Source organism: Sus scrofa, chromosome 2, assembly GCF_054392235.1.
Source record: "Sus scrofa isolate SSC_HxYL_T2T_F1_AM1 chromosome 2, Sscrofa_HxYL_maternal_Yorkshire_Landrace_v2.0, whole genome shotgun sequence".
NCBI lineage: Eukaryota > Metazoa > Chordata > Mammalia > Artiodactyla > Suidae > Sus > Sus scrofa.
In genome coordinates, this window is record NC_139384.1 from 94,934,821 (window position 1) to 94,949,789 (window position 14,969).

Consider the following 14,969-nt stretch of genomic DNA (forward strand, 5'->3'; position numbering starts at 1 on the left):
GGATACTACTGTAACCGAGCAGGACCCTGTGAGGCCTTCCCAGAGTGACCCCCCACTCATGTCCTCCACTTGCCTTTTCATCTATAGAAAAACTTCAAGTCAAAGAACCAATTTAATCAGGGAAGTGAAAAATGCAGAGAAAAAAGAAAACAGTAATAATAATTCACCCATTCAACAAAGTCAAGGAACTTCAGTTCTTCAAAGACTATAGATAATATTCTGAGCCACGTCCTTGAAGCTGTCTGCAGGTGCTGAATCCCCCCACCTCGTGGAAGAAGTCAACCGTATGCTGCCCAAAAACACAGAGACCCTAGACCAGTTGGAACCAGAAGGTTGGTGATGCTCCCAATTATCTCACCACCCACCAATCAGGAAAATGTATGTGAGCATATCATGCCCTGCTCCTCCAACACTGTAAGACTCCTCACTTCCCCCTCTAAGAGGGGGAAAAGTCCTTGAGGCACTAGTCTATGTTCCCCTCTTTGCCTGGCCAATTAAAGTTTCTTTTTCTGTTTCCTCCAACTCTGACTCCCCCGTGTTTCTATTTAGCATCGGTGCACAGAGGCAGCCAAAATTTCAGCAACACTATTCGGGTTCCTTACCACTGAGGAACTCCTATTTTATTTCCTAACAGAGAGCCGAAATGAATATCCGACTGACATTTTTCTCTTCCCTGGGCATCATTCCTTTTTCAATATTCACAGTGAGGCCTTTGCAAACACCACAGTTCCAAGATTAATCAAATTCCCAGATTCTGTGGATCTTCATCTTCTCATCAATAGTTTGCAAATATGATCAATTCAAAGAAATTAACGAACATGACACTGCTCTGATTTTAAATCATTACTTGCCATCACACAAGATCCTGACCTTCACTCAATACTACTCTGATTAACTGCTCTTAAATAACACTAAAAGGTCTGCATTTCACTCATCTACTTAGTATCTACTTTGGGTTACTAAGGATTCACCTTAATATCCATAATCATCCAACAGCCTAGTACTACCAAACAGGGATTTCCAACCTTCTTTTTCTAGCCAATACTCAATATATACAACTGATGAAAACAAGAACTGCCCTGGCTAAAAGAGTAGCCTTCTCCACTTTCTTCCCAACCAAGCACTCCTTGTCCATTGTTGAGGCACCTTTAAGGGATATCTGACATGGTTTGAAACTACTGTCCTAAGACAAATACCCCACCCCAATCAGAGTGTCTCCCTTACCAATACTCAACTCTATTATGCTAAATTCCACCTTTGGATCTTGCACATTCCTGCTTTCCTTATCCCAATAATGCAAATTAATCAGATTAATAATAGCAGCTATTACTTATTTACTGATTTTTTTTGCTATTAAGCACAGGGCTAATGTACATATCCTCTTTTAATTCTCACAATCATATGTGCTGGATACAATATCTATGTTACAGAAGAAAAGGATGTGGAGAACTGTAATATACTTCAAGTCATTAAACTAATAATGAATAGAAGAGGAAGAGTAGAACCGTTACTTTTAATATGGTGTGAATGTCTTGTTTTAAAATCAAACAGTATGTTTAGGTCAGAGATATTATTTTCTACTTCTTGAATCCCAGAGTATTTAGAACTAAATGGTTAATTAAATTTTATTCAAGTGTTTATGTGTGGGGTGGCGGGTGGGCGAGGCTATGAGGTTAAGTCAGCCTTACTAGCAATTCTGATACTGATCTACAGTTGAAATAGGAAAGAATGGTCCATATTCTTATTTTACCTTTGTCCAGCATGTATTCTTAAAAATATAATTTCTTACAATAGCCATTTAGAGGGAAATCAGCTGTTATAGGCTGAACTGTGCCCCCCACCAAATTCATGTTGAAGTTCTAAGCCTCCTATACCCCAAAATGTGACCGTATTTGGAGACAGGGTCTTTACAGAGGTATCGAATTAAAATGAGGTTATGACGGTGGGCCCTAAATGACCAGTGTCTCTTATAAGAGGAGGAAATTTGGACATAAACACTTACGGAGGGAAGATGATGTGACGACACAGAGAGAAGATGGTCATCTACAAGTCAAGGAGAAAGGCCTAGAACAGATCCTTTCCTCATGGCCCTCAGAAGAAACCAAACTTGCCAAAACCTTGATCACACCTTTTTAGTCTCCAGAACTCTGAGGAAATAAATTTCTATTGTTTAAGCCACCCAGTCTGTACAGTACTTTGGTGATGGCAGCCCTAGTAAACTAATACATTAGTCTACCACTGGTGTGATATATTCAAACATGAGTAATGTTTAAAAATATTTTTCATGGATTTCCCCTTGTGGCTCAGCAGGTTAAGAACCTGACTAGTATCGATAAGAATGCAGGTTTGATCCGTGGCCTTGCTCAGTGCGTTAAGGATCTGGCATTGCTGCAATCTGCAGCACAGGTCGCAGATGCTGCTTGGATCCATCATTGCTGGGGCTGTGGTGTAGGCTGGCAGCTGCAGCTGTGACTTGGCCCTAAGCCTGGGAACTTTCATATGCTGCAGTGTAGCCATAAAAAGAAAATAACATTTTTTTTTTTTTCCGAATCATCTACACGGCCTAGTTATTATTGCATCTCAACTTCCACTCCATCCCCCGTCGCTCTTGTCCTTAAAATGCTACATATTATTGGTGTGGATCATTTTAAAATAAACAAGGAATACAAATCTGTATACATCCTATTTGGTTTAAAGGGTTTTTTGCAAGCAAATGAAAGCTGATGTATAATGTCTAATTTCATTTTTTTTAAAAAAAGCATATATGGTTTTTTGTTTTTGTCTTGGGGGGGTTTTTTGTCTGTGCCCACAGCATGGTGGAAGTTCCTAGGCCACTGAGCGAACCTATGCCACAGAAGAGACCCAAGCTAGTGACAATGCTGGATTCCTTAAACAGCTACACCACAAGGGGGCGCCCCATGTTTTTTTTAATTAATGAAAAATAGAAGTTCAACTGTCTTTATTTTTAGAGAAATAAACAGCGAATGTTAAAGAACCAAAAATTTAAAGTGTATTGAATATAAAGAACCTTAAGGTTACTTTAGATGAAATTAAGTACTTTAAAAGATATATGGGCTCTTCTCTGGCAAAGATGGAATAACAGGTAAAGAATTAATCTTCCAGTGTGAAACTAAAAAACACAGACAAAACACATGAAACGATAGTTTTCAAGACACTGGATATTAGACAACGAAGGACAGTGATCCCTAAGAGTTGGGGAACAAATGATGTGAGTTCCAGCTTATTGCCATGGAAGAATTTCCAAGTTGTAGACTAAGGAGAAACACAGGGTGAGCCTGGTAGACTTTCTGAGGTGAGGAAATACACCTGAGAATCTAGAGAGACAAAGACATTAGAGTTCACAAGGCAGAATGTTGGGAGGAGAGAGCTGTGCAGAGAGGGGACTCTGGAGATGGGGAGACGGTCCCCCTGAGTATGCAGTTGAGTACCAACAGCACATACAAGTTGAGAGAACTACAGAGGTCACAGAATCATCTGAAAGGATTCCAGGGAAGAGTACCCAAAGCCTACACGGGGCAGGGAAAGCACCTCTTCCTAGAATGCAAACCTGGAATAATCCACAAGGAATTGGCTAGAGAATGCTAATATCTTGCCTCAGGAGTGGAAAGAAATGGAAATACATTAATTCTAAAGTTCTTATACTATAGAAGTGGTACTTGAGGGTAGAATAAGTTAAATATACATACTATAAACCCTAAAGTAGCCACTATAATAATAGAGTTTAACTAAAAAGCCAACAAAGAAGATCAAAAGAAGGCAGAAAAAGGGAACAAAGAAAAGACAAAAAGAATATGAACTCTGATCAAATACATTTAATAAGACCAAGAAACGAAACCATGTCAGGCAACCTAGTTATACTCGGAATGAACTTAATGAGCACTATTTAGTAATACTGCCATGAATCATTTATTTTTGCCTACACAACAAATTAAGAGAAATACTAAAGAATATATAGATATTGGGAACATCACTAACATTTCTAGCAGCAACAAAGGAGAAGTAATTTAACAATTCACATCATAAGTTAACTAAAGATCATTTATCTCTCAGAACATCTAAAAATTACTTTTATACGTATACGTAGCTCCATTATTTACTTCTTCTGCAAGCAAAAGGCCAGAGGAAAGGAGGGAGACAGAAAGAGAGAGGTAGTGGGAGAGGAAGAGGAGGAAGAGGAAGGGAGCAAAAGATCGACTGATTTCACACCTGGAGGATTTAACATAAAGATACGCTTGTTTCTGAGATTCATCATAGGGTACACTTATTAGACATAATCACATCAAATGTCCAATATTATCAAGATGATATTATATTTTTTAATGGAATAAAAAACCACTTTAAAATCTTCAATGATATCTGATATGAGTGATCAGATTAAAAGGATATGTTATTAAAATGTAAAAGTTATGTGGATAATAAAATCTGCTACATTAGGGGTGTGCAGCAAAAGTGACTATAATTACCTTATCACTTAAAGACATTACCCTTTACAATCAAGAGGCTTTAAATCCATTCATTCTCCAAGTAAAAATAGTGGTAATAGCCTAATTAACCTTTATCCCTTTGAAGTTCATCCTTGGAGACAGCATCAGCACAGGCATCAAAGTACTTCTGTAGAGTATCAACTTGTCTACATAGGATATCTCTAAAGGTTTCCATTTCAGCCAATTTCTCACGTAAACTGTGGCCTTTCTGCAAAACACAAAAAGGGAGGATATAATCCAAGTTAACAAGACCAGAATTTATATAGTCTCACAGTATTTCATCACCTTTCACGGTTTATACCTTACTACTGAGGGTATCGGGTAGGGAGAGCTGTCAAGTTTAATGTAATACTTCCAGAGACAGATTTGAAGCTAATTAAAGGCTTGGAGGTGATAAGCCTGAGGAAATGAGAGCAATAAGCCTGATAACTTGTTACTGAAACATGTATTTTCAAATTAAACACTGTGAGAAAATACTGTCAAAAGATTTTAAAATGGGCAAAAAAACATTACTAGGTGTCCTTTGCGAAGAGTAGTGAGGGTCGTCTACGGAAGGTATGGTCTTACCATATACAAGTCTTTTATTTTATTGCATTTGAGCTATTTTAGAACTCTTTTAAGTAGTAGAAAACTGAGAGCAGTGTAAATAATTCTCATCCATAGAGATGCACATGAACTTTATCCAGTGGAAGTATATTGGTTACTAATCTGTGAATACTGATCAGTTTTGCATATATTAGCAAAATCACTTCAGCATTCTTCAGATTCTCCTTTGAGCTACCTTTCTTCCTTTCTCTCTCTCTCTTCTTTTTTTTTTTTTTTGCTTTTTAGGGGGGCACCTGCAGCATATGGAAGTTACCAGGCTAGGGGCTGAATCTGAGCTGCAGCTACCAGCCTATGCCACTGCCACAGAACAACAGTCCCAGCTGCATCTGCAACCTACACCACAGCTCACAGCAATACCAGATTCTTAACCCACCAAGCAAGGTCAGGGATCGAAACCACATCCCCATGGACACTAGTCAGATTCATTTCTGCTGCACCACAACGGGAGCTCCCCACCTTTCTTTTTTTTTTAGATCTTATTTCATGAAATAGAATCTGTGACGTGTATTCATTTTATTTGTATGAATCATGATTTTATTCCTTAAAAAAATACTCTGGGAGTTACCCTGTGGTATGGTGTGTTAAGGGTTCTGCATTGTCACTGCAACAGCTTGGGCCACTGCGATGGCACGGGTCTGATTCCTGGCCTGGGAACGTCCATATACCACAGGCATGGTCAACCCTCCCCTCGAAAAGGGCAAAAAAAGAAAACAAAACAAAAACCCCAAAAAACAAACAAGAAAAACTCTGCTGCAACAACTTTAAATAAGTTACATTGAAGAAAAATTCTTTCAAAAGACTATCAAATAAGTTCTTTTTGCAACATGCAGTACTAAACTGAATTGATTTAAACCTTAACTTCAAGCATTCATAACCACAAACCTTGAATGAAGAGGTGGATGTTGCAGAATAGCCACTTGCTCCAGACACCAGTGACACCATTGAGCCATGTCGACGCAAGCTTGATTCAGATCCATATCCAGATTCAGTCTAAAAAGTAAAGTAAACTACATGAAAAGAAGGAAATAAAAAATATCATCACAAGAAAAAAATTTTTTTTAACTATGTGAGGTGGTAGATGTTAAGTATCCAATTATTATGTTATAAACCTTAAACTGATACAATGTTACCAATTATATCTCAACAAAACTGGAAAAATACTTAAGAGAAAACAAAATTTTTCCTAGGTTACTGTGATAACTAGCAATTTGAGTTCACTCAAAAAAGGCAACCCACTTCCCTAAGCAATGCCTTTCGATTCATAATCTCCATTTAATTTAAAAATGCACTGAATACCAAGTGCATGCTGGGCTAGTGGACAAAAAAGAGTTTAATAGAAAAACTACCTAGAGTAGGCAAATACATAGATAAAAAGTGCAATAGTGGTTACCATGGGGCTAGTAAGAGGGGAGAGTAAGGAATGAGAATTTACTAGGTAGAGAGTTAGAGCTGAAGAAGATGAAAAAGTTCTGGAGATGGATGGTGGTGAAGGCTGAACAACAGCGTGAATATACTTAATGTCACAGAATTGTACACTTAAAAATAACTAAAATGATAGGTTATTATGCATATTTTACCACAATAAAAAATACAGTAAAACAGGGACAAAAAAGGGGAAAACTTCCAGTACTATTTCTTTATAGATGAATCACCTATTTTGACACAGCTCAAATATCACTGATCATTGAAGCCTTTCCTATTATTCCAGGTAGATTATCTCAGTATTCTCAACCATTATTAACATATCATGATTATGGCATTTACCACTCGATTTTTCTTTCTTTCTTTTTTCTTTTTAGGGCTACACCTATGGCATATTGAAGTTCTTGGGCTAGGGGCTGGATCAGAACTGCAGCTGCCCTATGTCGCAGCCAGAGCAATGTGGGATCCAAGTTGCATCTGCAACCTACACCGCAGCTCACGGCAACATGGGTTCCTTAACCCACTGAGCAAGGCCAGGGATTGAACCCGAATCCTCATGTATACTAGTTCTTAACCTGCTGAGCCATGAAGGGAACTCTACTGCTCAATTTTTATAGTTCACATTTTGTAATTACTCCTGGATTGAACCTTCTGGAAGAAGACTGTATTTTTTCCTATTTTTGTAGCCACCTTGACAGTTCATGACACACAAAAAAATTCCCAATTTTGGCAGTCTACTATGTAATCACACCCTAGAAGATAACTGAACTCCTTTTGGAATTTAGACTCAGCACTGAGATCTAATTTTGATGGGGTTGGCACTCATTCTAATCAATTTTATATCTCATCCTCCTTAGGAAAATGCAGTACGAAAAATGTAGACAATGGAACTTGAACATTAGAAAAAAATAACTTCTAAATACCTAAAACCTGCTCAAGTATTTTGGATCTCTGATTACTTTTTACTGTTTTTTTTTTTTTAAAGTACTGTGCATAATTTTAATCCTAGTCACTAAACTTAAGAGGTAAAATAATAGCTAATCATTTTTGGTATTACATTTAGTGCAGTTTATTTTTATTTTTTATTCATTTATTTTTTTTAGGGTCACACCCATGGCATATGGAAGTTCCCAGGCTAGGGATCTAATCGGAGCTGCAGCTGCCAGCCTATACCACAGTCACAGCAACGCCAGATCCAAGATGCGTCCGCAACCTACACCACAGCTCACGGCAATGCTGGATCCTTAACGATCTTTATTTTAACCCACTGAGCAAGACCAGGGGATCAAACCTGCATCCTCTTGCATGCTAGTCAGAATCGTTTCCGCTGAGCTACGACAGGAACTCCTAGTGCAGCTTTTTAAAATTCAAACTTCCAGTACATACTAGTCACAAAGATTCAATGTAAAATTGTCATACTTTTAATGCTTGCTTTTATAAAAAACAATTTATCTGTAAAAGGTACCCAACATGTTCTTAATTCTGAATTTACTAATAAATTGCATATAAACCTAACACTAGATGGAATTAAAGCTCTTCTCCACTCATTACTGTACATCACTCTGTATTTCTAGGCAAAGCAATGTTTTACTGATGAAGTAGGTATTTTGGTGTCAGGAAACCTATATACATTGTATATAAATTACACTTCAAAAAATTACCTTAAATGAGAAAAGTAAGCAGACCAGGGTGCACTGAGGGCATGAACTACAAAGAGGTATTTTGGGGAGTATAGGTTACAATTATCAAAGTGTGCAGTTAAAATGGATCCATTTTAAAAATTGTACTTCAAAATGTAGCTAAAGTAAAAAAGTTAAGCTTGTTTCAATATAACAGAATCCCACCAAAAGAGAATTCTAATTACAGTAATCATACAGTACATAAAAAAGTGAGAATTCTTATGAAATAATGGAACAAAAGTACTGAGCCAGGTACCTTAACTGAAATGGCTTTAGTTTCTTCTCATTCCACAATAATGCTAACTTTCTAAATAGAGTGTTTCTACATTTTAATTGTTGTACTGGCTGGTAAAGTTTTTCATTAGTTTTAAATATAGAAGACTGAACAATAGCCAAGATATGGAAGTAACCTAAATGTCCACTGACAGAGGAATGGATAAAGAAGATGTGGTACATATATATAATGAAATATTACTCAGCCATAAAAAAGAATGAAATAATACCATTTGCAGCAACATGGATGGACCTAGAAATTATCACAGTAAGTGAAGTCAAAGACAAATGTCATACGGTAACACTTACATATACAATCTAAAAAAAAAAAAAAAGCTTACAAAAGAACTTATTTACAAAACAGAAACAGACTCACAGACTTTGAAAACTAATGGTTACCAAAGGCAAAAGTGGAGAGGAGGAATAAATTAGGAGTTTGGGATTAACATACACACACTACTATATATAAAATTTATGACAAGAGTTCCTGTCGTGGCTCAGTGGTAACAAACCTGATTAGTATCCATGCAGACGCAGGTTCAACACCTGGCCTTGCTCAGTGGGTTAAGGATCCAGGGTTGCCATGAGATGTGGTGTAGATTGCAGATGTGGCTCGGATCTTGCATGCTGTGGCCGTGGCATAGGCGGCAGCTACAACTTCGATTCAACTCCTAGCCTGGAAACTTCCATGTGCCCACTGCTGCAGCCCTACAAAAAAACCCAAAAAAACAGACGACCAAGAAGGACCAACAAGTATGGCACAGGGAACGAACGCTACTCAATATTCTGTAATAATTTATATTGGAAAAGAATCTGAAAAAGAATAAATATATATATATATAAACTGAATCACTTTGCTGTACACCTGAAACTAATACAACATTACAAATCAACTCTAATATAAAATAAAAATTCTTGTTAAAAAAAATAAAAACCTATCTAGAGACTAAAAATACAATGTACTTCAAAGTCACTTATTTCAGACACCTATATGTCATTCATTTCTGAACAGAAATTAATCTGGACTAACCATTTAAATACAAAACCAGCCCATAATTTACAATCAAAATTTTATAATATTAAAAACAAATCCTGGATATTTATTTGAAAAATATTTACACCTAACAATTTGAAATTCAAATCCAAATGAATCTACCCTCTCCATTTACCTGCTTTATATCAACGAGTCCTAAGGAGAGTAAATTAAAACTTTTAAGATCTGGGGAGTTCCTGCTGTGGCGAGCAGAAATGAATCAGACTAGGAACCATGAGGTTGCAGGTTCGATCCCTGGCCTTATTCAGTGGATTAAGGATCTGGTGTTGCCATGAGCTGTGGTGTGGGTCGAAGATGCAGCTTGGATCTGGCGTTGCTGTGGCTGTGGCATAGGCCGGCAGCTACAGCTCCGATTCGACCCCTAGCCTAGGAATCTCCCCATGCCGAGGTGCAGCCCTAAAAAGACAAAAGACAAAGTAAAACAAATGCCCTCCCCAACTTTAAGATCTTAAAATATATATGCTACGAAGCTTTACTAAATGTTGACTACAAAAAAAAAAAAAATACTTCTTACATCCTCCCCCCCTTTTTTTTCAGGGTTATTTCAAAACAGTAATATCTCCTTACAATATCATAGAACAAAAGACTCTACTATAGCAATACTGATGTTGCCATACATTTTAAGTAATGGATAATAAATGAATACTGAGGCTGAGAGTTTATTGTATTTCTACCTCTAATAAAGTTTCACTTAAATAAATCTCATTATATACATCACTCCAAAGAAAAAGAAAATACAGTATATTCATGAACATCAATTCCGTTTTATTCAATTTAAACAATGGGGGTTCATCTGTCACCCCAACTGCACTGAGGTAACTTTAAATGTTTAAAATAAATAAATAAAATGCTTAGCAAATATACACATGCGCATGCAAATGAATCTTCACTGTTTAAAAAACTGGTCATTCTGGAAATGTCTGTAATTCTGCCAATGACACTACATTGCATAAAAGATTCTTTTTTTTTTGGCCTTTTCTTGGGCCGTTCCCACAGCATATGGAGGTTCCCAGGCTAGGGGTGTAATTGGAGCTGTAGCCGCCAGCCTACGCCAGAGCCATAGCAACTTGGGATCCGAGCCGCATCTACAACTTAAACCACAGCTCACGGCAACGGCGGATCCTTAACCCACTGAGCAAGGCCAGGACATCGAACCTGCCACCTCATGGTTCCTAGTCAGATTTGTTAACCACTGCGCTACAACGGGAACTCCTGCATAAAAGATTCTTGATGTCACAATATTTAGAGTGATTTTATGATATAGCCACAAAATGGAGCTATCTAAAATGATTTTGGAGAATGACAAAATAAAAATTTAAAAACCACTTCATTACTTTAAAGGAATAGCTAACTGTATAATTAAGCTTGATTGTCTCTCATTCACATGACATGGCTCTGATTTAGTCCTGAATTTTTCTCAAAAATCTAATCTATGATCAAAGATATCAATATTTTAAAAACACTTTGTCACAGGAGCTAAAAATGATTTTAAAAGATAGTTACAAAATTATTCTGAAAAGTAGCAATGTTGTAAGTAGCAAAATGACATTTGTTTTGGCTTTCAACATGTTCACATCAAAGGTAACAATACTCATCTTGGTTTTTTTTTTTGTTTGTTTGTTTGTTTTGGCCACACCTATGGCATGCAGAACTTCCTGAGCCAGGGATCAAACCCAGGTCACCACAGTGACAATGCTGGATCCTTAAGCCACTGTCCCACCAGGTAACGCTCAACAATACTTATCCTGAATTTCTAAGTTACTTTTCCTCTGTCTAGCAGCTATTTAAAAGAAGACGTTTTGTTCATAGCAGGAGATTACATCATGAAACAGAAAAGATAATAACTTGAGTTGAAGTATTATATGTCACAATCCCAAGAACTCATCAGACATTTCCTGGCACTGGGAATTTCTCACTGGCTATGTCTTAGCTGAGGATTTCACTTTCTACACCCATAAGGTCTGCTTTCTGAAGGTGGGTGAGGCAAATTCCCAAGGACAGAAATGGGTCACAACTGATATTCACTGTTGAATGTTCTTATAAAAATCTTAACATGCTTTCAAAATCTCATTGGTATGATTTTGCGGATAATACTTAAAAGGCATGCTGGCTTTTTCTTAATCCCACTCTTCCACAAGAAAAAACTGGAGCTTATTTACAGTCAATATAATTTTGAGGAAGGGGGTCAAACCCATAGCAGGTGGAAGTTCCTGGGCCAGGGATAGAACCTGTGCCACAGCAGTGACCCAAGCCACTACAGTGACAATACTGCATCCTTAACCAGCTGTGCCATAAGAGAACTCCACCAATATAAAATTTTTGAAAATACCAAATGCTATCTAAAATTAATTAACATGGAATTCAAATACATTTACTATAGGAATATTTTCTCCTTTCAATATATATGCTTAAAGATCCCTCACACCAATTGCTTTGCAAAAAAACCCTTTCTTTCTCAAATTTGCAAGTTTGTAAGCAGTATTCCTGAACATGTTTTACATAAACATAAAATGCCATTTTGGTTCAATGAAATACTTACTGAACACATCCTATACGGAACAAAGATTATTATATTTTTAAAATATTACAGTAATGAGACCATATCTTTGGTATAATATTCCTCCTTATTAAAACAAATAAACAAACAAAAACAACCTTTTGCCCACTAGAGGGGGTCAGTAGCATTTTCCAAGCACTGTACTTGGAAAGCTGGTACAAAGGTTACTACTGGTCAAAGTACAATAGTAACCTTCAGATTAATTCTTCTACATGTACTTTCCGTATCTTGATTTTTTTGAGAATATTTAAAATTACGATAAACTGAATCATATGGTTCAAAGTTATAAATTTAATAAAGGACCAAAAACGCCTAAAAACTGATTTTAAAAGAAAACTCCAGCAAATTTTATTAACTAAATTTTATTGTTTGGTTCATTCATACAGGAAATAAGCATATATTTTCATTTTGTACAGTCTATCAGCCCATCTAGTCAAAATAACAGTGGTATAAAGAATCTAAAAAAAGGTTGGTTTGTAGCATTTTTTTCACAGCATCTGTCTTGTGAAAAGCTTATTCATTTTCCTAATAACACTCTCCAGCAAGAAGTATAGCAAAAAAACTTAGAAAGAAATTAAGTAACTTCCTCGTGGTGTCAAAAATTATCTATTTTGTGACACAGTCCCTCCATTGTCTCCTTCCATTTTAATTACAGGAAGAGAGAAAACGTAAGAGAGATTTAATGTTAACATAAGTACAACGGAGCATTTACCAGGACCTGAATTTCTGAAATCCGAAAAAAAAAAAAAAAAACAAAACCCCAATAAGCTTGCTTTGTAGTCGGCATTCACTCATCTACTTTCTTTCTGTCTTTCTTTTTTGCTTTTTAGGGCCGCATCTGAGGCAAATGGAAGTTCCAAGGCTAGGGTTGAATTGGAGCTGCGGCTGCTGGCCTGTGCCACTGCCACAGCCACGCGGGATCCTTAACCACAGTGAGAGAGGCCAGGGGTCAAACCCACATCCTTAGGGATACTAGTCAGGTTTGTTACCACTGAGCCACAATGGGAACTCTCCACACATTTACTTTCAATATTATAATTTTGAAGCAAATCACATGAGAACCAAGATACTATAACCAAGAGAACAATTTAATCAACAGGATTATGGTTAATAGTATCATAATAAATTAGAGCAATGGCAACAATTTTATTTATGACTATAGGTAATCATAAACATATTATTTGGTATAATAAAGTTTGGCATGACAATTTCACACTTGTAAATATTAAAATTTCATCTTTAAAATGATATGGCTAGTATAGAACTGTAATTTTCTATACTAAATCCAATTTTTTAAAAAACTGACTAAAAATGTATATATCCAGTGGAGACCAAATATAAGATAGTCCTTTGTTGAATCCTTTGTTAAGATAAAACATAACACAACTTAACAGAAAAAGAACATTTATAATGTACCTGATGAGGAGAGGTTCAAACTACAATGACTTCCAGAAATTGTAACGCCTCATGAATCAAAGAAATCGTAATGTATATTTAATAAAATGATATTAAAGAAGAGTTTATCCATTTCTAACTGCCTAGAACCCAGCTGCAATACAGTTAACTTCACTGAGTTATTATATTTGCTTAGCCTCTAGATACTTTTCTCAAATCATACTAGTCATTCTTGGTACTAGGAAACATTCAAAGTTTCATTCAAACATTCAAAGTTTCCTAGTCATTCTTGTTATCATAATTTAAAAACCAATATCAAATTAAAAACCCCCATTTGAAGGTCACTTATGGAACTTGTCTATTCATTTTGCACTTTCTGCTAAAAGAGCATGAGATAAGCTTTCCTTTACAGAAAAATCTAAACAAGCAGTGTTGTAGTGAGATGAGGGAGGCTGGGTTAACCAAGGCCTTATCACATAAGTGTTGAAAAAATGCTAGAGGAGCAGCAGAAAACAATCCAAAGTACTAAAAAACAAAGCGCAGATACAATATAGTACTGTAAAAGTAGAGTAACCACAGCTTCCCCCACTCTCCTTGGTTTCAGACCTACCTCTTTCTTACACTTACGATTTAGGGCTTTGGATTCCATAATATATCCTTTAATTTATAGAGATAAATTAAAATAGACTTATCAGGAAACCACCAAGTCCATACTCTGTACCAAAACCTTTTTAAGAACCCAATTTCTGGCTTGAAAGATCATTCTAAATAAAACTAAATTTAATACTCTGAATTCAGTCATCTTTTTAAAAAAAATTCTACCTTTTGAGGGAGTCTAATTGTTAGTGACTTTAAAATGGAGGTAAGAAATAACTAGGTAAGTCAAATGAGGCTGTATAAAGAAAGTCTGTTAAACAATTTTTCCACCATAGCTTTAGAAAACAAAAGGATAAGGGAGATCTTTTGTTTTGCTTTGAGAGGAGGGCTGATGGAAGAGTTGAGCAATTTTACATGGATATTTTATATATTAATTCCAGAGCCACTGGATAAATTATAATACCAATACCAACAGTAAAAGCTAATACTTTACTTACTTTGTGTGCCAGGCATGACCCTAAATGCCTTAAGTACATTATCTTTTCAATCCTTTTACCAGTCTAAGTGATATGGGTACTAATATTACACCCACTTTTAAGGTGATTTTATGCAGTGCGCAGCACAACTGGTAAGTAAGGGAGCCAGGATTTAATTCCAGATTCAAGGGCCCATGATGTTAATTACTATTGTGCGGCCTCAACATCCAGAGACTTGGCTTCTTCCTTCAAATATGTCCCTTTCTCGATTTTCCCACTGCCATCTTCTAGTTATGGTCCCCTAGTGTCTCATCTGGATAAATCCCTCAAATTTCTAACTGCTTTTATTTAGTCTTGTTCCTCTTGAAATCCTTTGTAGTGTAGCCAGAGTGGTTCTTTTAAAAA

The 14,969-nt window shown here is 36.5% G+C and overlaps 1 protein-coding gene across 8 annotated transcripts in view; it reads right to left on the reverse strand.

The window, feature by feature from the left end:
* Positions 1–14,969, reverse strand: part of CERT1 (ceramide transporter 1) — a 128,265-nt gene that overhangs the window by 59,318 nt on the left and 53,978 nt on the right. For all 8 annotated transcript variants that reach the window (XR_014838076.1, XR_014838078.1, XR_014838074.1 and 5 more), the window contains 2 exons: positions 5,994–6,101; positions 4,575–4,713 (listed from right to left, as the gene is read on the reverse strand). Coding sequence is in view for 2 of the 8 variants with exons in the window: in XM_085013843.1 (XP_084869969.1) it covers positions 4,575–4,713; positions 5,994–6,101 (247 nt within the window). In the remaining 6 variants the exon portion in view is untranslated. The remainder of the gene's footprint in view (positions 1–4,574; positions 4,714–5,993; positions 6,102–14,969) is intronic.